Source organism: Vespula vulgaris, chromosome 11, assembly GCF_905475345.1.
Source record: "Vespula vulgaris chromosome 11, iyVesVulg1.1, whole genome shotgun sequence".
NCBI classification, from domain to species: domain Eukaryota; kingdom Metazoa; phylum Arthropoda; class Insecta; order Hymenoptera; family Vespidae; genus Vespula; species Vespula vulgaris.
This window is the reverse complement of record NC_066596.1, coordinates 4,868,340-4,893,183: the sequence shown is the minus strand read 5'-3', so window position 1 is coordinate 4,893,183 and position 24,844 is coordinate 4,868,340. Positions and strand designations below refer to the sequence as shown.

The following is a 24,844-nucleotide window of genomic DNA, read 5'->3' as shown; positions in this document are numbered from 1 at the left end:
CAGTTAGAAAACTGAAAGCAACAAATGACGTAAAACAAGATGGAATTTCGAATTTCTATTCTGTTGTAAGATAGTACGATACAAGCAAGCTTTATGGAACCTTACGATGCGACGGTTTCTATACGGCATTTTGCTTTAGCATATCGATATCGGAATGTCTATGCTGTTACCAACAGATACCGACCACCTTTCCGTTATACGATACCATTTTCCGCTTGTATGTACACCAAGTAACGTTGCTATACGAATCTTCGGGAATTGGTTTTATATAACGGAAATTACGAGATGGACGATATCTACGACGTATTCAATCCAAACTACGTGCAAGAAATGTGAATATTTTGGTGAAAACGCCATCCTCTCCTTCTTCCTACTTCTTCTTTCACTTCTTGGAAAAAGTTTTTCCTTCTACAACTAGCCTCGGTGGAAGTTTAAGTGCGATTATTCGATATTTCCTTAACTCGCGTACGGTAGAACAGCTTTGAGCTACGTCCTTTTCTTTTCTTTCTTCTTCAATCTTCTTTTCTGTATGTGCGCGTGCGTGTGTGCGTCTCTTTCTCTCTCTCTCTCCCGCCCCCCCTTTCTCTCACTGTCTCTTTTTCTCTTTTTTCTCAGAGTTTTGATTCTCCTGCTCGTAATTACTTCGACAAAGTTTTTTGACTGTATCGTCAAGACGAACGGAGCTTTTATCGAATATAATGGAATAGCTATCATAATGAATATCGTGAAAACGTTGCATTGATTCTTCCTAAAAGACAAATCATACTCCATCTTTCGTCACACAATTTAATGGTATCAAAAATATCTTCAATTCGGTCTTCAAATTGAACATATTTAGCTCTGGCAAATATGCAAACTAATCTGTAATCACTTCCGAACATCCATTTTCAACCGGAACAGTTTCTCAAACTCGATTTTATTTCAATCTCTCTTCATTTCATTTCCACGTTATCTCTCTTTGCAGAGTACTCATTCGTTTTCTTTTCTTATCCTCCGAAACGAACGGATATAAAATTAGAGAGACGCAAATCAGACGAATCGCTTTTACTTCTACTTCAATCTCCTCCTATGTAAAGCCAGTGCGACCTCGAATGATAGCCTTGATTTATGATCAGATCATATACTCCATCGAACTTTAGGGACACATTAAACTTTTATGATGTCCTCAATAGCCGCACGACCTTTACTCCTACTATTCCGTGTTTCCAATCCCTTACTCCCCTCTTAGAAGTATACAAGAGTTACCCTGCTAAACGTGCATCCACAGGGTGATTTCCTCCTGGGATAAGAATGTTTATTATGTAAACCGAACGAAGGAGAAACTTTGAAGAAGTACATATTTTCATCATTCATAGTCGTCTTTTCAACAAAAGAAATAATATCAGATCTTTCGTTAAAGCGAATGGCAAATAAGATGAATGGTAGGAAAGAAACAATTGATTAAAATTATTCATTGCTTATTGCAGGATAGTCTGATGAGACACATTTTGAAATAAATAAGAAAAGTAGTTTATAATTCTAACATCTTCGTTTAATCGTCGAGTAAATAAAAAAAGAAAAAGAATATAGAGAATGTTTACGTTCTCTCTATTTTCACGAACGAAAGAGTCATTCAGACGACCTATTTCGTACTACATTATCACTATTTTTCCTGCAGACATTTTTCCAGCTAGGAAATATATCGAGATTCGAGTGTATTGATTTTTTTTCATCTCTGTACCTCGGCCATTCTCTTTTTTAATCGCAGATCTTCTCGCAAGTCGACATACTCTTCAGTATAGGCGGGAGATACTACAACGGTGAGCCGATTACCTACACCTACATGGAGGACAAAATATTTGAAACGTCTCGTAACGTCACCATCAAGCTTCACCATCGTATTGGCAAGTACGTGAAATTGAGACTCCATTTTTCCGCCAGATGGATCATGATCAGCGAAGTGATTTTCGATTCTGGTAAGTCCTCTCTTCTGTATTTTTATATCGACGAAAAAAAAGGTGTTCTACTCTCTTCGATTTCTCACCGATTCTGTCATTGCATGCATATGTACATACGTACATTACATACATAGAAAAAAAATACAATGTAAACGATGATACGAATCCAACGTTATCGTTGCCATGCTTTTGATCGGAAGCTAGAAAAATCTCTGTTCGTGACGCGAAATCGTTTGACTGGCATGGACTTTACTCAAAACGAGAAAGAGAAATATATATATATACATACATACATATATATATATATATATATATATATATATGCATATATGTATGTATATAGAGAGAGATATGCATACATATATATTTTCTTGTTCCTGTTTTTTTTTTATTTTTTTATTTTTTTCTTTCTGAAAGCCTGGGCATTTCATTTCAATTCAGCAGGAACAGATCGTATTCGTATCCCTCTTTATAATCCGTCCCATTTGGATCGATGCTCGTTCAAGAACTTTCCGACTGTCAATCGATAAAAAATATAACTTCGACAGCGATTTCAATCGATACACCCAGTAATTGTGGATCGGTTGTAAATACGTTTGTCCTGTTTCAGTTAAATCCGAAGATATGTCGCGTATATATTTTGTAAAATTGATCAGACTCGTCAGAATTTTTTCTTCCCGTGTCAATTCCGTTTCTTTTATCCTCAACAATACCTCGTTTCATTTCTCTTTTTGGAATCGCAAATCACTCACAATTCGATTTAATGCACACTCCAGGAACTTCTTCCTTTCCATGTTTCTCCTTCCTTACGTTTTCCCGATCGTTTCCTGGAAGAGATATAACGGACTGGTAGCATTATACGTGAGTACGATTCTTTATCAAGAAAGATATAAAATCGTGAAGTACGTCTTTGAAATTCCTTCCGTTATTTCTTCTCTCTGTCTGTCCCTCTGTCTCTCTGTTTCACTGAAAGTAAATTCCATCTGATTTAACGTAGTTCCGTCAGGAAATTGCATCTTACAAAGAGCTTATCGGTGTTTATCGAGGCACCCAGTTCTTCCAATATGGATGTGAAAGCAAGATGATTTATAATCGTGGATATACCGAAGAGAACTGCCGTGCTAGAAGAGATGCATTGTCTCGAATGTTTCAGAAACAATTTATCATAAACGTGGGATCGTTCTTCGTAAAATATCCTAGCAATTGAATTAGTCCGAATTCAATCGATTTTGTTACCTTACGCAATAAACTTATCAAAGGATAAGAAAATACAGAAGCGACTAATCGATTGTATGTGTAATTGAGGGACATTTCAATGTTTCATATAATAGATGCTTCATAAAACAATTTCAAATAAAACGGTTTTAATATTACTTAATATATTACTTGATATAAAGACACTTTATAGAGAAGAAGAGAATTAGAAAGTGAGCTACGATCAAGGTACTTAAAATGCATCTAGGAATTAATGAAGTCACGCACACATACAGACACAAAAATACAAAAGGTAAGTCCGAATCGGTAGACTTCGAGGAGAATAATAACCCTTAGGCTGCACACAAAGAACTCTCGAAAGAGCTTTCGTACAGTCGAATGAGAATCGTCGAACGATTCCGACTAAGTGAGCTTTAAGGAATCGTTCCGATTAATGCCGACTCATGGTTAAAACACATTCATATTCGCGTTACTCGTTCATACAAGCACATACAGCAAAAAGATGGCAGAGTACTTCTGTGAAATATATAGAATACTTTGAGACGACATAGCCAACGAGAAGAAAAGAGGAATAAGAGTACCAAACGAGTCAAGTGAGTGAACTTCATGCTGTGGTGGCTTGCTAATAACGCTCTAACTCCACTTTTGTTACCTTTTTCTACTTCTCAAAAAACTCATCGTCGCGAGACACTCTCTTCATATCAAATGTAATGTTGAAACTCAACATGGAATTGACACGCCATTAAGCATCAACAATGCATTATATGATGATCTGATAAATAAAAATCTGATAAATGAAGTATGACTATTACTCTTGACTAATTGTAAGTTTATTTAAAACAGTGGATTAAAAATTGAGAAACAAACAAGGGAGAAAGAAAACACTATAGACAGTCTAAAGAGGATTGTTGTCAATGGCATACCATGCTGGCTTACTTTATCCCAACGACTTTTCCTACTTTTTTCCCTTCTATATGATCGCCATCAACCCTTTTCTCCAAACATCCTTTGCAATACTCCCCTATACTCTCAGTCCATACAGATAATTTCATAGGGATCTCTTTCGCGCGTTACGCGTGAAATTCATGATCGAACAACCACCCTCCGTTCGTTTCAACCAATGATATTGTGGTGAGGAAGGGTAAGACGGGGGGTTGATGGAGTAGAAAAATGAAGCAACAGACGTCGAAGAAAAATGAGTCGCGCTTTAACGACATACCCTACAAATATGACCGTCCTCTGTAACCGATGTCTGTAAATAATGAACGCAGGGAGTTGAAGGGTGAAAAAGAAGAGGGGTAGAAGACAGGGAGGTTGAAATTCCTTTCGCGTCGAGAAACGAGTCGATGTGCATCGCAGAAAGTCCAGTGAACAATCCGGCATCGAGATTATAGAAAAAAAAAGAAACAAGCCGGATGGCGAGGAAACTCGGAAACTTAGGAATTCGATGAATATTTCTGTCCTTATTACCAACATTTTTTAAATAAATTTCATGGGAGAAGGAAATAGCGGAACATTGATATCGACTATGATCGAATTCCATGGGAAGCAGATAGAATTTTTGTAAGATAAATTAAAATTGTATAATCTTTATCCGTTATTTCATAGACATATTATATTTCAATTAAAAAGAGTTCCCAATATTAAAACGTACTGGAATTCCATTCGTGTCATACATGACTCCCGAGGACACTAAAATTTCTTTTTTTCCCTTTTGGAAAGATATCCTCTATTCTCCCTCGACCAAGTATATTCATGAAATAGGAAATATTTTCTACTCTCTGTCCCTTCGCAAATCGTCTTGTATCACGCAAAAATATTTCACCGTTGGGAATGGCTCTTTCTGTTCTTTAAATATTCAAGATATCGTGTCCAAGTGACGTTTAGCAGAGAAGATCACATATTATTCCGTGAATTCCGCGGATTCTCTGTCGGAATCGTAGGATTTCGCTTGGATGATCCTTCAGAACGGAGGAAAAACAGGTCACTCACGAGCAATGGTGGTTGGAGAAACAGAGAAGGGCCGGAGGGGGAGTAGGAGGAGTGGAAGGGGAGGAGGGTACTACTGCATTTCCATTCCGAGCGGTAAATCAAAGGGCTTTAAAATTGGCGAGAGCTGTGCGCGCGACACAGGCCGCGAGATCAAGGAGCGCATTAGTTGCGTTTGACGTTGAGCGTCAGCTGCACATGCATGCAACACATAAGCACGAAACGCACGCAGCTATTTTACTTTCCTACTCATAAAACTATATTCAGAGCGTCTTAGCATCGCGCGTCTTTTTTGCAAGATGATATCCTGAAGGTGGAAGAAGTAAATAAAATCCGGCATGAACGTACTCGGTGAATTCGCATTAAAAGAATTCTTAACTATTTCAAATTGGAATATATGTCTTTTTTTCTTTACATATGCTTAACATGTGCTTTCATGAAATTATTGGAATTTAACACATCCGTATGAATTCTTCGATCCTCGTCGGCAATCGAAAACAAATTTTTTAAATACAGTATACGAAATAACGAGACACCCTGTATATAAGAATACCAACACATCTTAGATAAGTAATTCATAGCTCTCGTCGTAAAGGCTCCTCGCTTAAACGCCGTTCAAGTCGTTCTCACACGCGACGAAAGGCTCGCTTACACCTTTTTCTTTTTTTCTTCGCCCTCCTCTTCTTCTTCTTCTTCTTCTTTTTCTTTTTGCGCCGCTTGGATCTCCTCGCGGAAATGAAGAAAGGCATCCAGTTGCATCCTACGAAGTGATGATTTATAGTCCAAATAACTGTATGTGAACGCGTAATTATGCCTCCGTCGTCGTTGCTCCTACATATCCAACATTTCTACATATCCTAAGTGATTTCGTATCAAGATGAAATAAAAAATCATGTTCATCTTACATGAAGCTAATAAAATGTTACTTCGAATGCTAATTCGAAGAAGTGATCGAAGTCGAAGAGTTGAATTTCAAATTCTGTTAATCTTTTTTTACTACAAGCGTATTAAGAGTTGCTGCTGCAACACCTGACACCGATAGAGAAGCAAGCAATATGGCCATTGGCAAACTCCTTTACAGTTTATATCTCCGTGTATAAAGAATGTTTAATATCGAATATCATGCGGGAGAATCACAAGAGAAAGAAAAAGAAAGAAAGTATGGTTTGGGCTTGTTCCTCGCATTACGACGAAGCAAAAGGATGATGTCGAGAAACAGGACACGTAAAAACCGATATCAAACGCGATGACAGCTTTGTTTCGCCCGGGATAATCCTGTCGGGAATTCACGGAATACCGCACGCGACCTGCCACGAAGAAAAGCCTCATTCGTTGGCTTTTCGACCTTCCTCTGCTCTCTTCTCTCATTCCTTTTCTCTTTCTCTCGTCAACTCTAGATGCATTTATGTTGCTCCTTATTTTCGTCTGCCATTTTGTTTCTTCGCCGCAAACAAAGCCGACTGAAATTCAGCTGAAGACAATGTTTTCGGTAAAAAGGATTACAATTATTATAGAATTATTTCATAATGGCTGCTGGAATTAATTTCAGAATTGACAAAATAATATCGTCCCTTTGAATTTTAACGACAAAATAATTTTACAATGTTTGGAAAATATACGCTACGTCAATATTACTACGTCACTTTGCTATTTCGTTATCGGCTCTCTTGGTTTATCGATGATGCGTCAGATCACAAATAGGTTGATTTTACGCTTCACGTGCACGTAGAAAAAAGCTTTCGCGGAATAAGATGCCGTCCAGCATTAATAGCTCGCACGATGTTTCTTTTTTTACTTTTTTCCTTTTTATCACTTGCTATCCTCGTCCGATGCTTATCTTTCAAAGGAACATCCTCGTGCGCGCCTCACGCACGATTACTTCGCTTTGAAGGACGCAAAAGAAAGAATCTCGAATAGGAAACTGCACTTTTTTCGTGTCGCCACGAGCATTCGTGCGATCATAATATGTGGACTACACGACAGTTTTTCCTCGACAAAGCCATTTGCAGTTGGTAAACATTCTATTTCTGGATAATCGTTGAAGATAATTTATAAATTTATAAAGTTATATTAAAAATCGTTTAGAAACTTAGATATATGCTTCCTATTTTGTACTCATCTTAAAACGTTGAAAAAAAAATTTGTTGAAATTAATACATATAATAATATATAATAATACCTGAACAATTATTTTCTCCAGATATAGCTCATGGTAATTTCACAACGGAAGAAGCACCTACCACGGAATCACCGATCCAAAGTGATGTTTTTGTTGAAAAAAATGGATCAGGCGTTGACGGTGAACTTCCTGTGTCAACTGCGAAACACGATGATCCAACTTACATGGCAATCGTAATTGGTGTATTGATGGCAGTGATACTACTCCTTGCCGTGGCGATATTTTTAATTGTTTCAAGGCACAGACAACGCAAATGCTTTGCCAGTCCGATGACTGGAAAAGCCCCATCTCATTTGGGTTCAACCTGTGCCACCGTTGAAAAAGGAGCAGCGTTGATGGCTTATACTTTGGAAGACGATGAAAGGTATATGAATACAACCGTATAAAATACCAGTATTGTTATATCGATTTCGAAAAAAAATCCTTATTAAATTTATCCCTTCAAATATTTATCTTAATTTCATCATCAAGCAACTCATAATTTCCACACAAAACTTAACTAATAATCTTGTCATCAAGATGATCGACTTCTCGATATTTCTCGAAATGATCATCTTGTAAAAAGTAAAATCTGCTGCTTGTCAAGAAAGTCCTGCAATTAGTCAAAAATCGTTTCTTTTTAATCGTGCTAGATATGCCGGGGGTTCTTTACCTACCCTACCACGTGATCTGGGCAATCGTCTCCTGGATATCGCCAAGCTCGATGACTATCAGGAACCCTACCAAGCGTTGAAGTATGCTCCATACTACAGCTACAGCACCGTCGTTATGGAGATGAAAGACATGATGCTGAACAACAAGGGCACCAACATCAATCACTCAGGTATGCGCCGTTCGAACGGTACCGTGCCGATACATTCACGGACATACGCTTACACCTACTCCTAGAACATACGACTAGCTTTTGCTGATGGTACACTAACATCCACAAATACGTATCAACGTACAAAGCATTTCCCTAACCGCAATCAATACGCCATCCCCTTCTACATCCGTTCCTCCTTTGCTATATCATCTGCAGCAGTGTACGCGAACGGTGCAGTTGACACATCGTACGATTATGCGGTACCGGAACTCGGCACGGTACCACTCCTCAACCAAGAAGGAACCGGAGGATGCGTTAGAACTACTACTGTATCCAGTACGACCAGCGAGAAAGACAGTCTCTTCTCTAAAAATTCTTCGCATAGCACCAAGGCCGAGGACAAGAAGGTCAGTTTCAATTTGGATTAATCATGATCTTGTTACTTTGACCTATTGCTTATCTTTATTTCTACGCTAGTAAGATCACGCGTTTCATATAATATATTTCTAATAGACTTATAGAAATTGATTACGATTTCGTACGTGACGTTATATAATTTAGAATTCCTCATTTAAATTTATCCTCCATCCATACTTCAGAAGGAAATTCAATATTTTAGTATCTATCTGAGTATACAACTGGAGTTCTTCCATTGAAAGTGCTTCGTCTGGCGGACGAGAAAAAATTGAAATTAATTATTTAAATCACTAGGTTCTGGTAAGAGATTGGAATGTTTTTGGGGTAGATTGGTTTTCGTCCCATGGGTACACTGAGGTCTACTTCGTGTCCAGAATTTCGATACAACACGAAAGCTAGTTGACTGTTCAGCTGTAAAAGTGCATAAAACATTACGAATAATAAAAAATAGAAACAAGAAATCTTCATCAAGTAGTGTTCTATATGTGATATTCGGTACGTACTCGGAATACTATTAAAAGAATTGTGTCTGTTTCAAATTAGTTTAATATTTAAAAATAGCTACGTGAAACAATTCTTTCTATTTCAATAGACACAATAACTTCAAATTCTCATATATTTATCGGCACGAAAACATTCACTGTCGACAAACGATTCCTTTCGCTTTGCTTCCAAATCTTTTAGATAAAGAAGCGGCGAGCTAGTAGATACGTTAGTGTGTGCTCGTAGAGTGAATGGTATTCTCGTATCGGATGTGTATAGTTTCGGATTGAGATTGATCCGAATACAATACTCCGGTTGGGACGATCCAAATCCGAAAGTGCTCATGTCTACGTCGGTACCCGTCTGTTCGTGATTGACATACGACAGTACCACTCGAAACAGTCAAAACATTTCACCCTACCACCCCCGTCGATTCTCTGCCCTTGACGCATCGGTAGCAATGCCAATCAACGTATCCTCGATTAATTCAACCTATCCCTAACTGCCCTTCTCTACACCCCGCACATTCTTTGACAAAAGCGTTTTCATTTTTTTATTTTTATTCGATATTTTTTTTTCCTCCAATCCCTTATACCTCGTATCAAATTCTTTAAAATCATTTTTCTCTATATATTTGTTAGGACTCATATAATTTTCGAAACATGACAAGATAATGATACAGTAGGAGCAACGATATATCAAATAAAGCCGATCTTTCGCGAAATCATTTCGTGCTTTACCAACGTTAGCGTGATCCTCGATTGTCGATTATCAATGGCTACAGCAGTACAATAGATCATTCTTCGTTTTTGCAGTCGCCAACACAACAGGAGGTACTATCGGCCTTGAAAAGACGTCTCGAGCAAACAAGCGTGCCACTCTTCCCACGACATCGTCTTCGCATGCTTTCCAAACTCGCTGAAGGTGCCTTCGGGACGGTAAGTGTATTTACATTAATAATTTCTTTTTTATTTCAATAAATGTATCGATTTAAAGGAATATTCGGTCGAAATTACAAACGATAGCAAAATTCATAATTAGACTCAGCAGTGAACCAGCTAATGCTATTTCTTTTAGAAAATCGTTAAAAATAAATCAATCTCTTTGACAGCTTCAAATTCGACAGGTCGTCGCCTTTGACATTCGTTTGATCATCGAACAGAACGACGATGAATGGCACAACAAAGTGATTCCAATTTATCCACAATTTACGAAATGACGGTACTTTCTATCAACTGATGATGATCAGGAAATCAATCCGTTTGTTGAGAGAGAAATGCACGAAGCAACTTCTCGAACCAAAGTCCATTCGCGTACTCGCGCGAGTGAACACAAAGCTTCAAGGCACGCAACAATACGTCGATTAACGAAGCGCAGTATTATTCTTCCTCGATACAATGCCACCTCGTCGGCCGAGACTCGTCGAGTATGATCAATTTAGAATGTGTTAGCGCGGCTAATAATTCCCTTTTGTCCTCCGCCCCTCGTGTACATCGGGTAGCGTTAATGACCGGCTAGACCGAAGTCACCGCTTTCAGCACCCTTTCAAAGTACCGCATCGTCGAGTTTGCGAAAATATATTGATCCCCAGTTGCCAATGCTTTGTCCCAAGTCGCGATAAGACCTAACAAAAAAAAATGTTTCACCGATATATCGTTGATATAAACTCTAACGAGCATATATAAAATTATAGCGTTAATAAAAATTGTCAACTGCAAAAAACGATTTTTTAACATGACCGTGATCGAAGAACGAGTGTCTAACAATTTAAACGTGCAGATACAATCAGATATATCCAAAGAAGTGCTGGATGCATCAAATCCGTAGAGTCGATAGGGGTGGTTTAAAACACACGTCGACAATTTCAAAGAAATACTACCAGACGCCATCAGATTGAAAAGTCTTGAAAGAATTCAACGAACTCGCGAGCATATATCACACGAAAGCATCTCTGTTTTTTTTTCCGTTCTAACACGGCGAACGATATAAAAGCGACGACCACCGCGGCAATAATTTTAAAACGCGCGTCGAATTCGAAGCGATTCATCTCTCAGCCTCCCCTTCATATTTTTAAGTAAAACGATTTGTCTAACGAAGAAAAAGGAAATATAAGAGAGAGAGAGAGGGAGAGAGAAAGAGAAAAAAATAGAAATCTTTCTCCTAAAGGTATATGTTGCTGAAGCCGAAGGGATTCCTGAGTATGGAACAACGACCACCCTCGGCAAACGTTTCGTCGCCGTCAAGTTTTTATTACCGGAAGCCAGCGAGAAGGAAAAGTGAGTATACGAATACACAGACATACACATACGTGCACACATGATTATGTACACATGCAACTTTACATGGAATCTTGAAATTTGCATTCTCTCGTATTATAGCGTACGCTCGATCGAATTCTCCCTCATTTTATTCTTTTACATTCTCTTCATTTTGTTAAAACGATAAACCTAGTACTCGTTTCACTGTTACTCCACTCACGATTTTATATCAAGTTGGTAATGTGTATTGATCCGGAGAAGTACAAAGTATAGAAAAAACGAAGTACAGTTTTTTTTAAAACATTCTGAACATTTATTCGATTGCCAGATCACAATGATTATTAAGTTATCAATCCAATTATTTATCAATACAATTAGCAATCTAATCGATTCAATTAAATGAACCCAAGCAATATTTTCTATTGCGATATTTTCGATCATCACATTCCTGAGACCCGATGTATTTTGGTCTTTTTATATAAGTTTATAAATAAGAATGTACTCAACTCATCGTTCGTCACGTCTATAAGTCATATTTAGGGTCAATAAAATAGAACCCCCTACTTTTGATGCTGGTCAAAATCTCGTTCACCTCCAAAATATTCTTGGCCAGAGGTCCTACAGTCTGGGCCACGCATCAACGGACACGTCGTCGTCCGTTTGTTCATAGAAAGGAACCCCATGGTGTGCGATCAGGAACGTTGGCAAAAAATCTACCAGATAAGCCCAGCCTCCCGAAGACGAGCCGTTCGTTCCCGCGGCTATCGCGCTTGGACATCAGAAAAAAAGCCAGTTTCGATTCGGCGAATGGAATAGATTTGCATACAATGACCAGGGAGATAGGGTGGACCGGAACTTTGGTCTCTCTCGCTGAGAGAGAAAGAGAGAGAGAGAGAGACAGACAGAGAGAGAAAGGGACGACCGAGACGACGGTTTCCTTCTTGGATTTCTTCGACCAAATCTCCTCACAAAATGACAAAGCTTCGTTCCTTAACCTGACTCCTTCCAACTCACCATTTCACCTCGCCATCGTTTCTTCCTTTCAATGACAATGACGAAATACCAGGAGAAAATCGACGTATAAGTCTGTCTTTGTAGTAACTTCACAGAACCTCGTGTAGTGAATCAGGACAAGAATGTGAATTTTTAATCAGCAGGATGATTTGATATTAAAGAAAATCATATTTCATAAAAGCTTTATCATTTAATCATACCACACGGTTCTCATATCACATGATATATCGAAAGGTATTTCTAAGACGTCATAAATTTTGTACTATCCGTCTTCTTGTTCGTCTCTAGACTACTAATAAAATAAAATACTCTCGTAAAAAAAATCGTAGTATCTTTATATATCAAACATAAACTTTCGAAGTTGAATAGTCGCTTCATACCGACGCTTTGTCTTCGACAACTCACGCAACAAGTTTCCCACAGTTCGGTATAACGTATCGCGTCTCGTGACTCTGACCCTCTCAATTTACCCTCTCTTCGTCTCACCTCAGTTTCCTTCTCACGAAGTAGTCTCTCTCGTGGATCGAAACGATCCACCATTTCTCCCTTTCATGAGTCGGAGACAAAACCTTCCGTTTTTCATAGTATAGTACCTTTAGAGCCTAATGTAGCACCATTCGTAACCACACTTCCTGGACCGTTCTATGGTCACAAAGAATAGTTTGGTGGTTGCTCGTTTTAACTTTCCCCACCTACTCACTTTAAGAATATATATTTATATATGTATGTATATATATGTATATAAATAGGGTGATTTTTAAAAAGTAAAACGATGAGATTATAAAAGAAGAATAACGTAGAGAAAGCACACACTAACAAGGGCTAACCATTTTAATGGTCATGACCTGGCAAAGGTCAGATAGATAAGGGTTGTCTTATGCGTCACGCTTCGTATCGCGTGATGCAGACTCTAGAGTATACTTACATATGTACGCATGTATGTAAATACTTTTTTTTAATTGATCGCCTCCATCTATTCTGTCATCGAGAAACCTAACTCCTCGTTCTTACTCTTTCTTCCTCCCTTTCTTTTTTTTTATCTTCCCTTAAGAAGATGAAAACGTTCGGATCGTAGAGAGAGCTGCCAAGAATCCAGATCGTTTGTCTTAATAAAATGCGAGAAAGTACGATAGACCTTCAAGATTGAACGTTGTCGTTATGTCGAATGTAAAAACGCTGGGATTGAACTTGGAAAGGGAATATTATACGATAGGATAATACCGAGAATAATGAATCAGCAAAGATTCCCTACAAAATTCTTCTTTTAACTTTAATATTATTACGAGAAAGTACATTAATGTTTTAATATAAATTTCTATGCCAGGAGAAAATTTATATTTTTATACTTGATAATCAATCAAAATAAAATAGATTCGATAACATAAATAACCTAAGCAATATGTTTTTAGTGCTATAAGATCTAACTTTGTAACACTGCATAGTGCTTGTCTGCTTGAAAATATATTTTCAGTATCCAACTTTTATTTTATGTCATATCAACTGCACAACCGATATAATAGTTTTTTGTCTTTCTTGAAACAATCGTAGACTACAACTCATACCAACGGAGTCGTAGATCTCGGCAACGCGAACAGTGAAGGTAGCAAGAGGAGAGCGGGGTAGCAACTGCAGGATTCTCGGTTTTATAGCGAATCGATAGCAGCCTTGTAGTTTTGTTAACGGCCGCATTAAGCTATCACGCGAGAGTGCCATTACCAAGTCGATCGTAAGTAAAGCCGAAGTAACGAGCCTGCGTCGAGCAACGTTCACCGTCGGTAAAGTCCATGGCCTTACTACTCTCTGTTCTCCTGCGAAAGCTTAAACTTCTCATAGAAACAACTTGAAAATCAAAATATTCTGTTCCTCATTTTTACGGTGAATCTTATTATGAAAATTGGTAATCCAAAGTGTTTAAGAATTTTAAATGTCTCCAAAAATTATCTCAGAAGCGAAGATTTTCATTTAATTCACACGACAACCTTTACCCATTCATCCGTCATTGTGATTAAATCTTCTAATTTCAACGTGTTGAACCCAATATTATTCTATAATCTTTATTGGGTTGTGTGACACCATATATCAATTAAGGCAGTTCGATCCATCAATATACGAAGTCAACACAATTTGCTTCAATCTTTTCAGACAAGTCTAGACTTCTCATAGTAATAAATTATGGAACCGGAACTCGATTACATTAAACTGCTTCGAAATGTAACCTTTCATCCGTCAATTATTCTCTTTAAATGTTAACATTCTTTTTGATATCACTCCACATATTAATACGAGTAAATGTCATCGTTATTGTATGTTTTAACATACTCAACAATTTTGTTTTAACATGTGTTACGAATTTATATGATCTTTCAAATACACATTTACATATCTGTATCAACCTATCTGCCAGCTTTATTCGAATATGTCGAAAATTGCTAAGATCAATGTTTTGATCCAACAGGCTCGATTTCCAGAGAGATGTGAGGATTTTAGCGGCACTCGAGGATCGCAATATTGCTAGGGTTTTGGGTGCTTGCTGCCGCGAGGAACCCTACTGCGTTGTGATGGAATATTTGGAACATGGGGACCTCTGTCAATTCCTAAAGACGCATATCACTGCAGAGGATGCCCATTCCATGCCAATCGGTGTTAAGACGCTTAGGTAATTGAAAAATCAGTTGTATTGGAAGCATTGTATTGGAGGTACTAGAAATTCCATAACAGACTCATCTCCGATCAAGTTTCCATTAGTTCGATCTCAGTATTATGTACTTACTCCTTTCAGTTTCAACTGTCTCATCTATATGGCAGCACAAATCGCATCGGGCATGCGGTATCTCGAGAACCTCAACTTTGTGCATCGGGATTTGGCTACTAGGTGAGTACAACGAAAGTTTCTGCGAATGAATCCCTCAGCGGACTACTCCCCTTTCCCCTTCCTCCCCTTCCTCTCTCTCTCTTTCTCTTTCTCTCTCGTGAGGATAACAGAGGATTATGTAGACCGAACTGTCGCGTTTTATCCCGAAAACTCGTCTTTCACGGCGAACGAAGGCTTTTCCTTCTCCGCAGGGCTTTCCTAACCAAGCAACGAGACGAAAGGTCTGTCTACCGACATTGATTTCTCTTCTTCCTTTTTCTACTTCCTCCTTCTCCTTCTCTTCTTATTCTTCCACTTACGTGAGAAGCTCAAGTCGGTCACATCACTTCGTGTCACCGAAAGAATTAAATTATATCGTTTCCGAGGAGTGTGCATTTTCATAAATTCCTAAACAAACGGTGAGATACTGCCACCTGGGAAATCAACGATTCGTTGCCCCTGATTCGATGTCAACGAATCGGGAATACGCCGTGATTATACTCCTGATTATATTAATTATGCATCGTGATAGGAGCGTGCTAACTCATCCGACAGAATAAATTGTGTTTTAATCAAGAACCCCGTTACTGTGTTTTCTACGTTAGGACAATCTTCGCTGAAAGTAATCTACGTTATGCAGGTTAAATATTAATCATAACGTCCTTTCGAAATCTACATTATTAAAAAGTAAATTTGTTTTAGTATATAGTTATTATTTTGGATTTCAATATTTTGATTTAAAAATACCGTGATAATATTATGGTTACATCATTTTTGATGAACTCGACGATATAAGCTTTTACCGAATAATCTTCTAATAAACAACAACTCTGAAATTACTGTACTATGCAGAAAATCATCAGTATGTATGCATGTAAATTATATTTACATGTCGCATGCGCTATTCGAAACTTGGTAACGATTAAGATGAAACAATGCGGTTACTTTGGCTAATTTTCCTATGTGTCGCGAAATTCTGCTTACGAGAAGTTGTAACTCATTAGAGTAACGGCATCGTTACGTGACACATGAAAGTGTGAGATTTTAGGGTTGTTCGCGTATTGCTAGTAAACGGAGGTACGTGTCTACCTTTTGAAAGTTTACCCTCTATGGCAACGCAAAATTAGTTTCCTTTTATAGGAATCTCGATTGAATGATTTTCAGTTTAAAAGCAGAAATGTTACGAAACATCATTGAAATTTGGATTTACATGTCAACGTTGAATAAGTTTTAATGAATAGCTATTTGAACAACTTAGTTGTCTATTTTCTTTTATATTTTATCTATATACATAAAAGATGATAAAATTACAGACTATCGTGTGATGAATCAAATCAAATCACAAACGATACACACGAATTCATTAGCATGAATAACGCAAATTTTATCAACGTCATTGTCTCGATGTTTTGTTATTATTACTTGCAGCTATAGCAGAACAAAACTATCGATATCGATAAGTTTATACATTGTTAGTAGTGTGAGTCATGAACAATAGCTGTGGAAGAGCGGGATATCGGTAGCGAAAGATATCAGTTAGTTAAGCTTGCTAGATAATAGGGTAGGATAACAGAGAGTTTCCTGTACTTACGTTATAAACACAGGAACATGTATTTTCTTTTGGAAGATAGTTTCTATACACAACTCCAGTATCGTATTGTCTTTTTACCGAAATAGTATTCCTTTATATTATTAACTTCGGAACGACAAGAAATTTAACGATCAATTTTATACAGTAACCTCGAAAATAATATCTAAGCGTTATTAATCTTGCAAAATCTTATAGTACATATTGCATTTATATACTAACCAAGAGTATAGTATTACCTCAAAATATGTTCAACTAGGTCGATACAAGTATCTTCTCTTCGTTATAATGAATCAAGATAAAAAGAAAGAGAAGTGAGACTAAAGTGAGATATTTCAAAAAATGAATATCCTCCGTAATAATCCAGGAGTATTCGCGTAGATCGCTGGTATTCGTTCGTGTACGATCGCGGATGATCAGCCAAGGCAGAGACTCTCACGTACCTATCTCGTACGTTCCTGTTATTGAAATGCTGTGGCCTATCTCCACGAATCGATAGAACGTTTAGATGCATACACGCGGCTACGCATCAATAAAGGTCTCCACATATACGCTAGAGATGCATGGATATGTGACTGTAGTGGTGATACGTACACATGCACAAGAAGCACATGATGCTCTCTCACAACGGCTGGTACCTAGTTTCCTGTGAAGCAGTGTCTCTCAAACGGCCCCTCGTAAATCTTAATGGAATACCACGAGACGCTTCCTGGAGCCGCTTTCACGACGATATTACGGCTTTGTGAACACTCCTGAGGATGTTTCTGCATCTTTCCTCTTCTCTTCCTCTCTCCTAGAGACCTATGTCTCGTTTGATGTGACATCTAAATTGCTTGAGTTTATAGGATAAAACGAATGTCTGTCAATGATAAATCTAACTTATCATTTATATTCTCACCGAATAAAGATTATTTCTTTAATAGTAAAATAGGAATGTAGAGTACAATGAATGCAAGGGTTTGATTTCAATAAAACAGTATTATGTGATATTATGCTGATTCCATGTTTTCCTAATATACCCGTTCCATAGAAGAGCGAATAGATATTTGCTTCTCCCTTCTCTCAGTTCTACAAGTAGTCAACAGTCAGGTATCTATCTAATATAACTATCACATAACACAGCAAGTACCTCTCTGCTCAACTTCGGAAGAGCATCTCTCGCAATTCTCATGAACCACTTGTTCATTATGCAATCATACCAGCATTTGTAGTCAGATAACAGGCCTCTACTGACAAAACAGCTGTTATATGTACACGTGTATGCATATAAATAATAACCAAGAGATTTATTACTCTGCATGATAAATTACTCAATGAAATATGCGCAAGGGTTGCTACTTAATAAAAATTTTAATATGTTTCTGGATTAATCTTATCATTCCTGTGTCCTGTGAAGCTATCTACGATCGTTGACAAACACGAGCCACGAGTCGTGGACAACTATCAGAAGCGAACCAGCCAATCGCAATGATCGATAAAGCGCAGCTAATTACCCGGACGTTCTGCCTCTAAATTGGTGCTTTGTTCTACCGAAATTAATCGATTCCCTCCATTCAATAACCGTTGGATGCTCGGCTATCGTTCGCTCGGTCATTTGTCCAGCTACGAGTACGTTGCTTGTGTTCGTCTCTTAACTATCTCTAAATAGATTTCAATGGAGCTTGAAATTGATTTTGTATATAAATATAATATAATATATCTATATACAGATATACCATTCCGTTCGATTTTTGTGCTGTAACTTTTATTTTCGATTTAAGTTAGAACCGAGTTAAATCCTATTGATTAATCTCCGTCTGAAAGATGATCATTCCTTATCCTTAGAAATCCATTTTTGAATTTGTATCTTCTCCGTCTAGCGTAAGCAAATTCTATCTAAACTATAGTACCCTAACTCATATGTCTTTGCCCTTAGGAATTGCTTAGTTGGAAAAGCTTATCATATCAAGATCTCAGACTTCGGTACGGACAACGAACTATATGCCTGTGACTATTACAAGGTGGATGGAACTGTACCTTTGCCTGTTCGTTGGATGGCTTGGGAATCTATATTTTTAGTAAGTGACGAATTATAAATAATAGATGGAAATCGACGCAGGAAGAACATTTTTTCTTATCATGTATATACATTTTCTTATCGTAATATGTTTATCGTAGGGCAAATATACAACGAAGAGCGACGTATGGGCGTTCGCGGTGACTCTTTGGGAGATCCTAAATTTAGGAAGGCGAGTTCCTTATGAGCATTTGTCGAACGAAGAAGTGGTAGAGAGTCTCCGAAGATTTCATCGTGCTAACGAAGAAGACGGCTCAGCTTCGGAAAGTGGTTGTACCGATGGAACGAACGATCATTTCGACTATTTGCCTAGACCAACAGCTTCCTCGAAAGATATCTACGATCTGATGCTCGAATGCTGGCGTCGCGAGGAAAACGAACGTCCAACGTTCCGCGAGATTTCACTTTTCTTACAACGGAAAAATCTCGGATACGCCCCAACATCTTGATATTGAATCCTGAACACCAATGAGGGCTATGATTTCTTTCGTGTAACTTTCCGATCTTCCGACGTTATGAGGATTGGACGATGATAACTTCATCGATTTTTCTTCTATCTGTTATTTATCAGCTTCAGAACGGATTTATGAACATTGATGAATAAATAAATATCTTCCAATTAATTAGGAGTTTAGCTCCGCGCATCTTATGGAAATTAGATGGGCTGAGGAAATGTATTTTTGACGATTACGCTTCTACGAAAAGGATGTCATCGAATTGCTTCTTTTTGATGAGAGATTGTTAGGAGCCCATATCGCGAACATTCCTTATTAGAATTTACAAGAAACTCCCGCTTGATTGGAATCATTAAATTCTTTGTCGTTTTCTTTTTGTTTTTCAACGAAGAGAAAGAGCTGAGAATACATACATTTGATTTTTCTAGAAGACGAGAATATGACGTTGGACTGTGACTTCGACAATCCAATGAGTGCGCCGTGGTTCTTAATAACTCGTTTAACAAAAGGCTACTGCGTTTATACGACTGAACGATAGAATGGCGATGACGCCTCTGATATAATAGACTTAAGATTAAATGAAAAAAAAAGGAAAAAAAAAGAAAAAAATGAGAATGAAAAAGACAAAGAAAAAGAAAAGATAAAGGTAAAAATAAAGAGGAAAATATTCAAGATTCTTCATAAAGTAAACGTTTAGGAGCAATACAATGTAATTAGCTATTAAATACTGCTGTGAACATTCCTGCATAGACGAGTATATAATCTATGCCTTTGAGTAATTACTTGATCGATTAATCATGATACGATCGATAATTCAGCACAATGCTCGTTACTTAATCGAATAAAAGTAGCAGCGAAGAGTGATTGTTTGTTGGTTGGTTTTTTTCTCTATTTAATTAAAAATTACATCGACCATAATGGCAATATATTAATTATAACAATATAAACGCTGTGACTATCGTTGCTAACTAATGGAAAATTGCGAACGGATGTATGTGACAAGTATGATGGAGTGCGTGTGTATATGAGTATGCGTGTATCGATCTATTTCTCTTCGATATTATATAAATTAAAAAAAAAAATCTCTTCGAGACAAGTCTGCATGTATATATATTCGTAATGATCATAAACAAATTTTATAGAATTAAAGCGATACCAAGCGACATGGGTTTTCATATTTGCTTTTAATATTAATTTAAAAAATTTAAATAATTTATTTTACTTTTAACGTGTAACTTTTATGATCCTTTTTAATTCATGTCACTTGATAGTCAGATGTAAGAACTTTCAAGAATGCTAAGAATTGAAATTCGGTAACGTTGTATCGTTCTTGTAGTGGACATCTATATTGATATATCGAAACAAATCATCGAACGAAAAATAAAGAAAGAAATACATAAATTGAAATAAACACATATTCAATTAAGGGCAATATCGAAATATAATGACAACAGACAGGTTATTAATAGAAAAAAGAAAATTCTATATGCTAGGCGGGATCAATGATACTAGTATAAATATATCGTGCATAAGAATGCATAAATAAACATAGTATAACAATTATTTCTTTTGAAAATCGCACAATTTCTTTCGGCAATTTGAAAAAAAATCATGGAAATGCTTGTTCGCTGTTAATGAATGAAGCTTTTGAAAAATATCATTTTCGCAAATGTTTCAACATATCGTGCCGTGTTCCTTCGTGCTTATTTGAACGAAAGAATAAGAGTTAAGAGGAGTAAAAAAACATGGGAAATCGAAAAGCAATAGATAAAGAAATCGGATTATATTATACAAGTGTGTATATACGTACGTGCATAATCACTTTGACGAAAATTTAATTGGAACGAAAGAGTTCAACGAAACGATTCAATCATTAAGTTCCATTGTGTATGTATATGACAGATAGATTACTACGGAAAAAAAACTATTGACTTTCATAATGCTGTTTCATTCTTCTTCTCCGTACTTAATTGTGAGTAAAGGAAAAACGAACAACATTGTGAAATGTAATAGTACGCGTAATCTTAACATATAGGGGATGTTACCGTTAAAACGTTAAAAATACTATTTATATAAATTAATCTAATGCCATTTAAGGAAGTAGATAGTCAGAAAATTAGTCATATACGTTTTTCGAATATGTTTAATTCGAGCGTAACTAAAATCGGATTAGTCTCGTACATTTTTTACGAGCAATATCAAATTTGTGTCTATCTGTTCATGTCTTTACATATAATCGCACCAAAAATGATTGGACACATTTTTCTTTAGAAGAATCTCTCAAATTTCTTTCTCACATTTACTGTCTCGAAATGAAGTTAAATTCATGAACTTTTTAAAAATACAAAAAAAGATAAAGCGGACAAATAGACACAATGTTTGATTGTCTGTGAATCATACACATTGTATTAACATTAATTGAGTGATATGAATTGCAGTTTCGCTCGAATTACATTGATATAAAAATAATGCTGCCTTTGGCTATATCGTTGCCCCTACTGCTAAAGAGTAACTCACTTGTCTACTCATGTGATAATTCAGTATATCTCTTCGTATCTACCTGTACCTAACTAGCTCGATGAAATTTTCAGAAGTGAAAGGATTACATTTTTCAAACCCTACGCGATTATTTCAAAAAGAATTTTTTTTATTAATTTATTATAGAACAGCATTGGAAAGAATAATCAACCGCGTTGCTTATATCGTTTATTTTAAATTAAAAATTAATTCTCTTAAAGAAGTCGCGAATAAAAATGTAATTCTTTTCTAACTGAGAGAAATGAAATCGAGATGACTATTCTACCTAATATGCGCCTTCTCCGCCAATTATATCGAATAATTTTAAGTTCGTTGCGACATAGAGCTCTGTCAAAGTCGTTAGCTAAGTGATCGCTACGTGCTGAGAAAAGTCATACGAATAAGTGTTATCGTGTAATAACTCATTCAAAAGGTCCCTTGTTTTGCATATTTAATATATTACTATAAATTATTTTGTAGAAATACTTCACTCTCTGCAAGTTAACCAGAACATGTAAAAAAAAAAGATTAATAAGAAAGAGCGACTATTTGCGTAAATTGAATTAAAAAGTATAATTTAGCACCTTCTTTTGAAGTAAAACTTAATTTTGAAAGCATCGGATTACCGGTCTATCGTGGAATTGAATGAAATCATTAAGACATAAATAAATAATCGGGAAGAGACTATGAAGAGCTCACCTAGTTATATCTTCTGTATCGGACACGGGCGAAATCTAGCACCTTTTTATTTTTCGCTTCAACATTAAAGTCTTTTAGATATCAAATATCCTCATCGATAGAGAAAAAAAAGGAAAGAGATCAAAGACAAAGAAGGATAGAGCTCAAAGAATACAAAAAAAAGAAATGGAAAAAAAAAGAAATATTCAGCCCGTGTCTGTTCTTACAATGCTATTAAAAGAGAGAGAGAAAAAAAAGGAAAGAAACCTTAATCGTTATAGTCATAAAATTATTTTGTACTAAAAACTGTTTATAATTTTGTATCTAATCTCTGTAAATACTAAACGGTCGTTTTCGACTAAAAAAAAAAAAAAAAAAAAAAAGAGAGAAGAAGAGAAAGAAGAATAAGAAGAAAAACTAGAGACAATGAAATACGACGTGAGAGTCGATTTAATTAGACTGTTTAATAAGAGATCGGAGGGTGAGGTGATTAATCAGAAGCTATGGTTTTGTTTCATGGTTTCATATGACATGATCGAATCATCCTATTAACCTGTGATCTTGTTTCAAGTGTATACTGGGAGAATATAGTTTTTTTTTTATTTTTTATATACCATATTATATCCATTGTATTTATCAAGTACAGGTATGAAAAAAACGATACCATGTTCGGAAATCATAGCTTCTGAAAATAGTCACGTTATATATATATATATATATATATAATTATTTATAATACACGTGCACGAATATACATATGCACATGTATACGTGTGCGTGTGTATATATGTGTAATTACTTTAAATGGTAGTAAAAGAGTCGCTAAGAGAAAAAAAATTAATAAGTTAAATCGAAAGAATGTAATTAAATTTCGTATAGAACGGGACTGGTAACGTAACGATGTACAACGATTTAGAAATTACTTGTATCATAAACGAATCGACAATTAAGGGACAAATCATAAAACTATATATGTTATTCGGTAGCTGTGTATATATAAATATATGATATAACATTATATGTAGAATATAACTAGTCACTTCTTGCGGTCACTTTGTAGTGCACAAAATGCGACCGACGATCGCGAGAAAAAATAAATATATGATAGAAGAAAAAGAAAGAAGAAATAATAGATGAAACTCTTGTTTCTGAACTTCGATTGTTCAACGCGATCAATCAATCGAGCATTCACGAATTTTTCTGCTAACTGCGAGATCACAATGCATCGGTTTTTAGAGCACAACAAAAAAAAAACCGATATACTATAACGTGCAAAAGTATTGAATCGTAATACTTTGGTAATGACTTAAAGTGTTCTTTGCTGAAATCAAATTCTGAGCAAGACAAAGTTAATATATCTAAAATATTCATTAAAATTATACAATTGACATTTAAATTGATCAGAGTTAATCAAATTGTCTGTTATTTGTTTGTATATTGATCAAAACTACAAAGTACTTATTATACTCAAGTACTTATTATATGTAAAACCGAAAGCATATATCTATCATACGAATTTGATGCATGTGCAATTCTAAAAAGGAAAATGCATCGCTTTAGAGTCATCACCAAAACAATACCAAAGTCAATACTTTTACACATCACCATGTAATATTTTCTTAACGGGACAGAATCATTGCCAATAATTATATTCACATATTCATTTAATCAGAACGATCTCCGAATAAAATAGAGAATCATTCTTTACTCATTACAACTCTGAATCATGGTGTGTAATCGAGCATGCATCCTCCACTTTTACCGTAATATTTATTAGCATGTTCCTTATAGAGCTCGAAGGTACGATGTACGCGCGAAATCTGAAAGAAAAAGAAAAAGAAGAGTTCGTACCACTCGAATGTGCGATATACCGTAATATTGCAGCCATATAAAAATTTTTCATCTGCATATGGTTATCTGTACATTCGTAAGGAATATGTTAATGCATCTCGCATTAAATAACACGACTATACGATCCGATTTTTGTCTGTGTTTTCTTGTAAAGCCTTTTATAATAAATTAATCGATTCCTTGAAATGCATCGAAGTCTGGGCACGTACGAAGCACAACGACGGTTTCTATTTGTATAAGACAGTGGAACGAAATAATAAACACATTTGAATGAATTTCTACCTCTTCTACTTCCTTTAATGAATCAAATTTGAGAGATATAAAATAACGTGAAGTAAATCACACGAAGGAATCAATGAAAATGTGGAAAAATTTAGAACCGAGATTTCAACTTCTATTTTCTATCAACAAACTTCAATCTGTTCTCATCTCGAATACAGAGTATAATGAATCTAACGTCATTGTTGGCACCGTGCTTTTTTCGTAGGTACACGTTCGCATTCCACAATGATTCGTTGCGGCTTTAGAAGTCGGTTTTAAAGCGACGCCGA

At 36.3% G+C, this 24,844-nt stretch overlaps 1 protein-coding gene across 1 annotated transcript in view; it reads left to right on the top strand.

Annotated features, from left to right (window-relative positions):
• Window positions 1-24,568, top strand: part of LOC127067495 (discoidin domain-containing receptor tyrosine kinase B-like) — a 93,371-nt gene extending 68,803 nt beyond the window's left edge. Inside the window, exons 8-17 of the mRNA XM_051002486.1 lie at window positions 1,748-1,955; window positions 7,342-7,684; window positions 7,953-8,143; window positions 8,342-8,532; window positions 9,841-9,963; window positions 11,192-11,301; window positions 14,753-14,953; window positions 15,077-15,169; window positions 18,652-18,793; window positions 18,894-24,568. Of these exons, the coding sequence (XP_050858443.1) occupies window positions 1,748-1,955; window positions 7,342-7,684; window positions 7,953-8,143; window positions 8,342-8,532; window positions 9,841-9,963; window positions 11,192-11,301; window positions 14,753-14,953; window positions 15,077-15,169; window positions 18,652-18,793; window positions 18,894-19,241 (1,950 nt within the window). The 3' untranslated portion in view covers window positions 19,242-24,568. The remainder of the gene's footprint in view (window positions 1-1,747; window positions 1,956-7,341; window positions 7,685-7,952; window positions 8,144-8,341; window positions 8,533-9,840; window positions 9,964-11,191; window positions 11,302-14,752; window positions 14,954-15,076; window positions 15,170-18,651; window positions 18,794-18,893) is intronic.
• The last annotated feature ends 276 nt before the right edge of the window (window positions 24,569-24,844 follow it).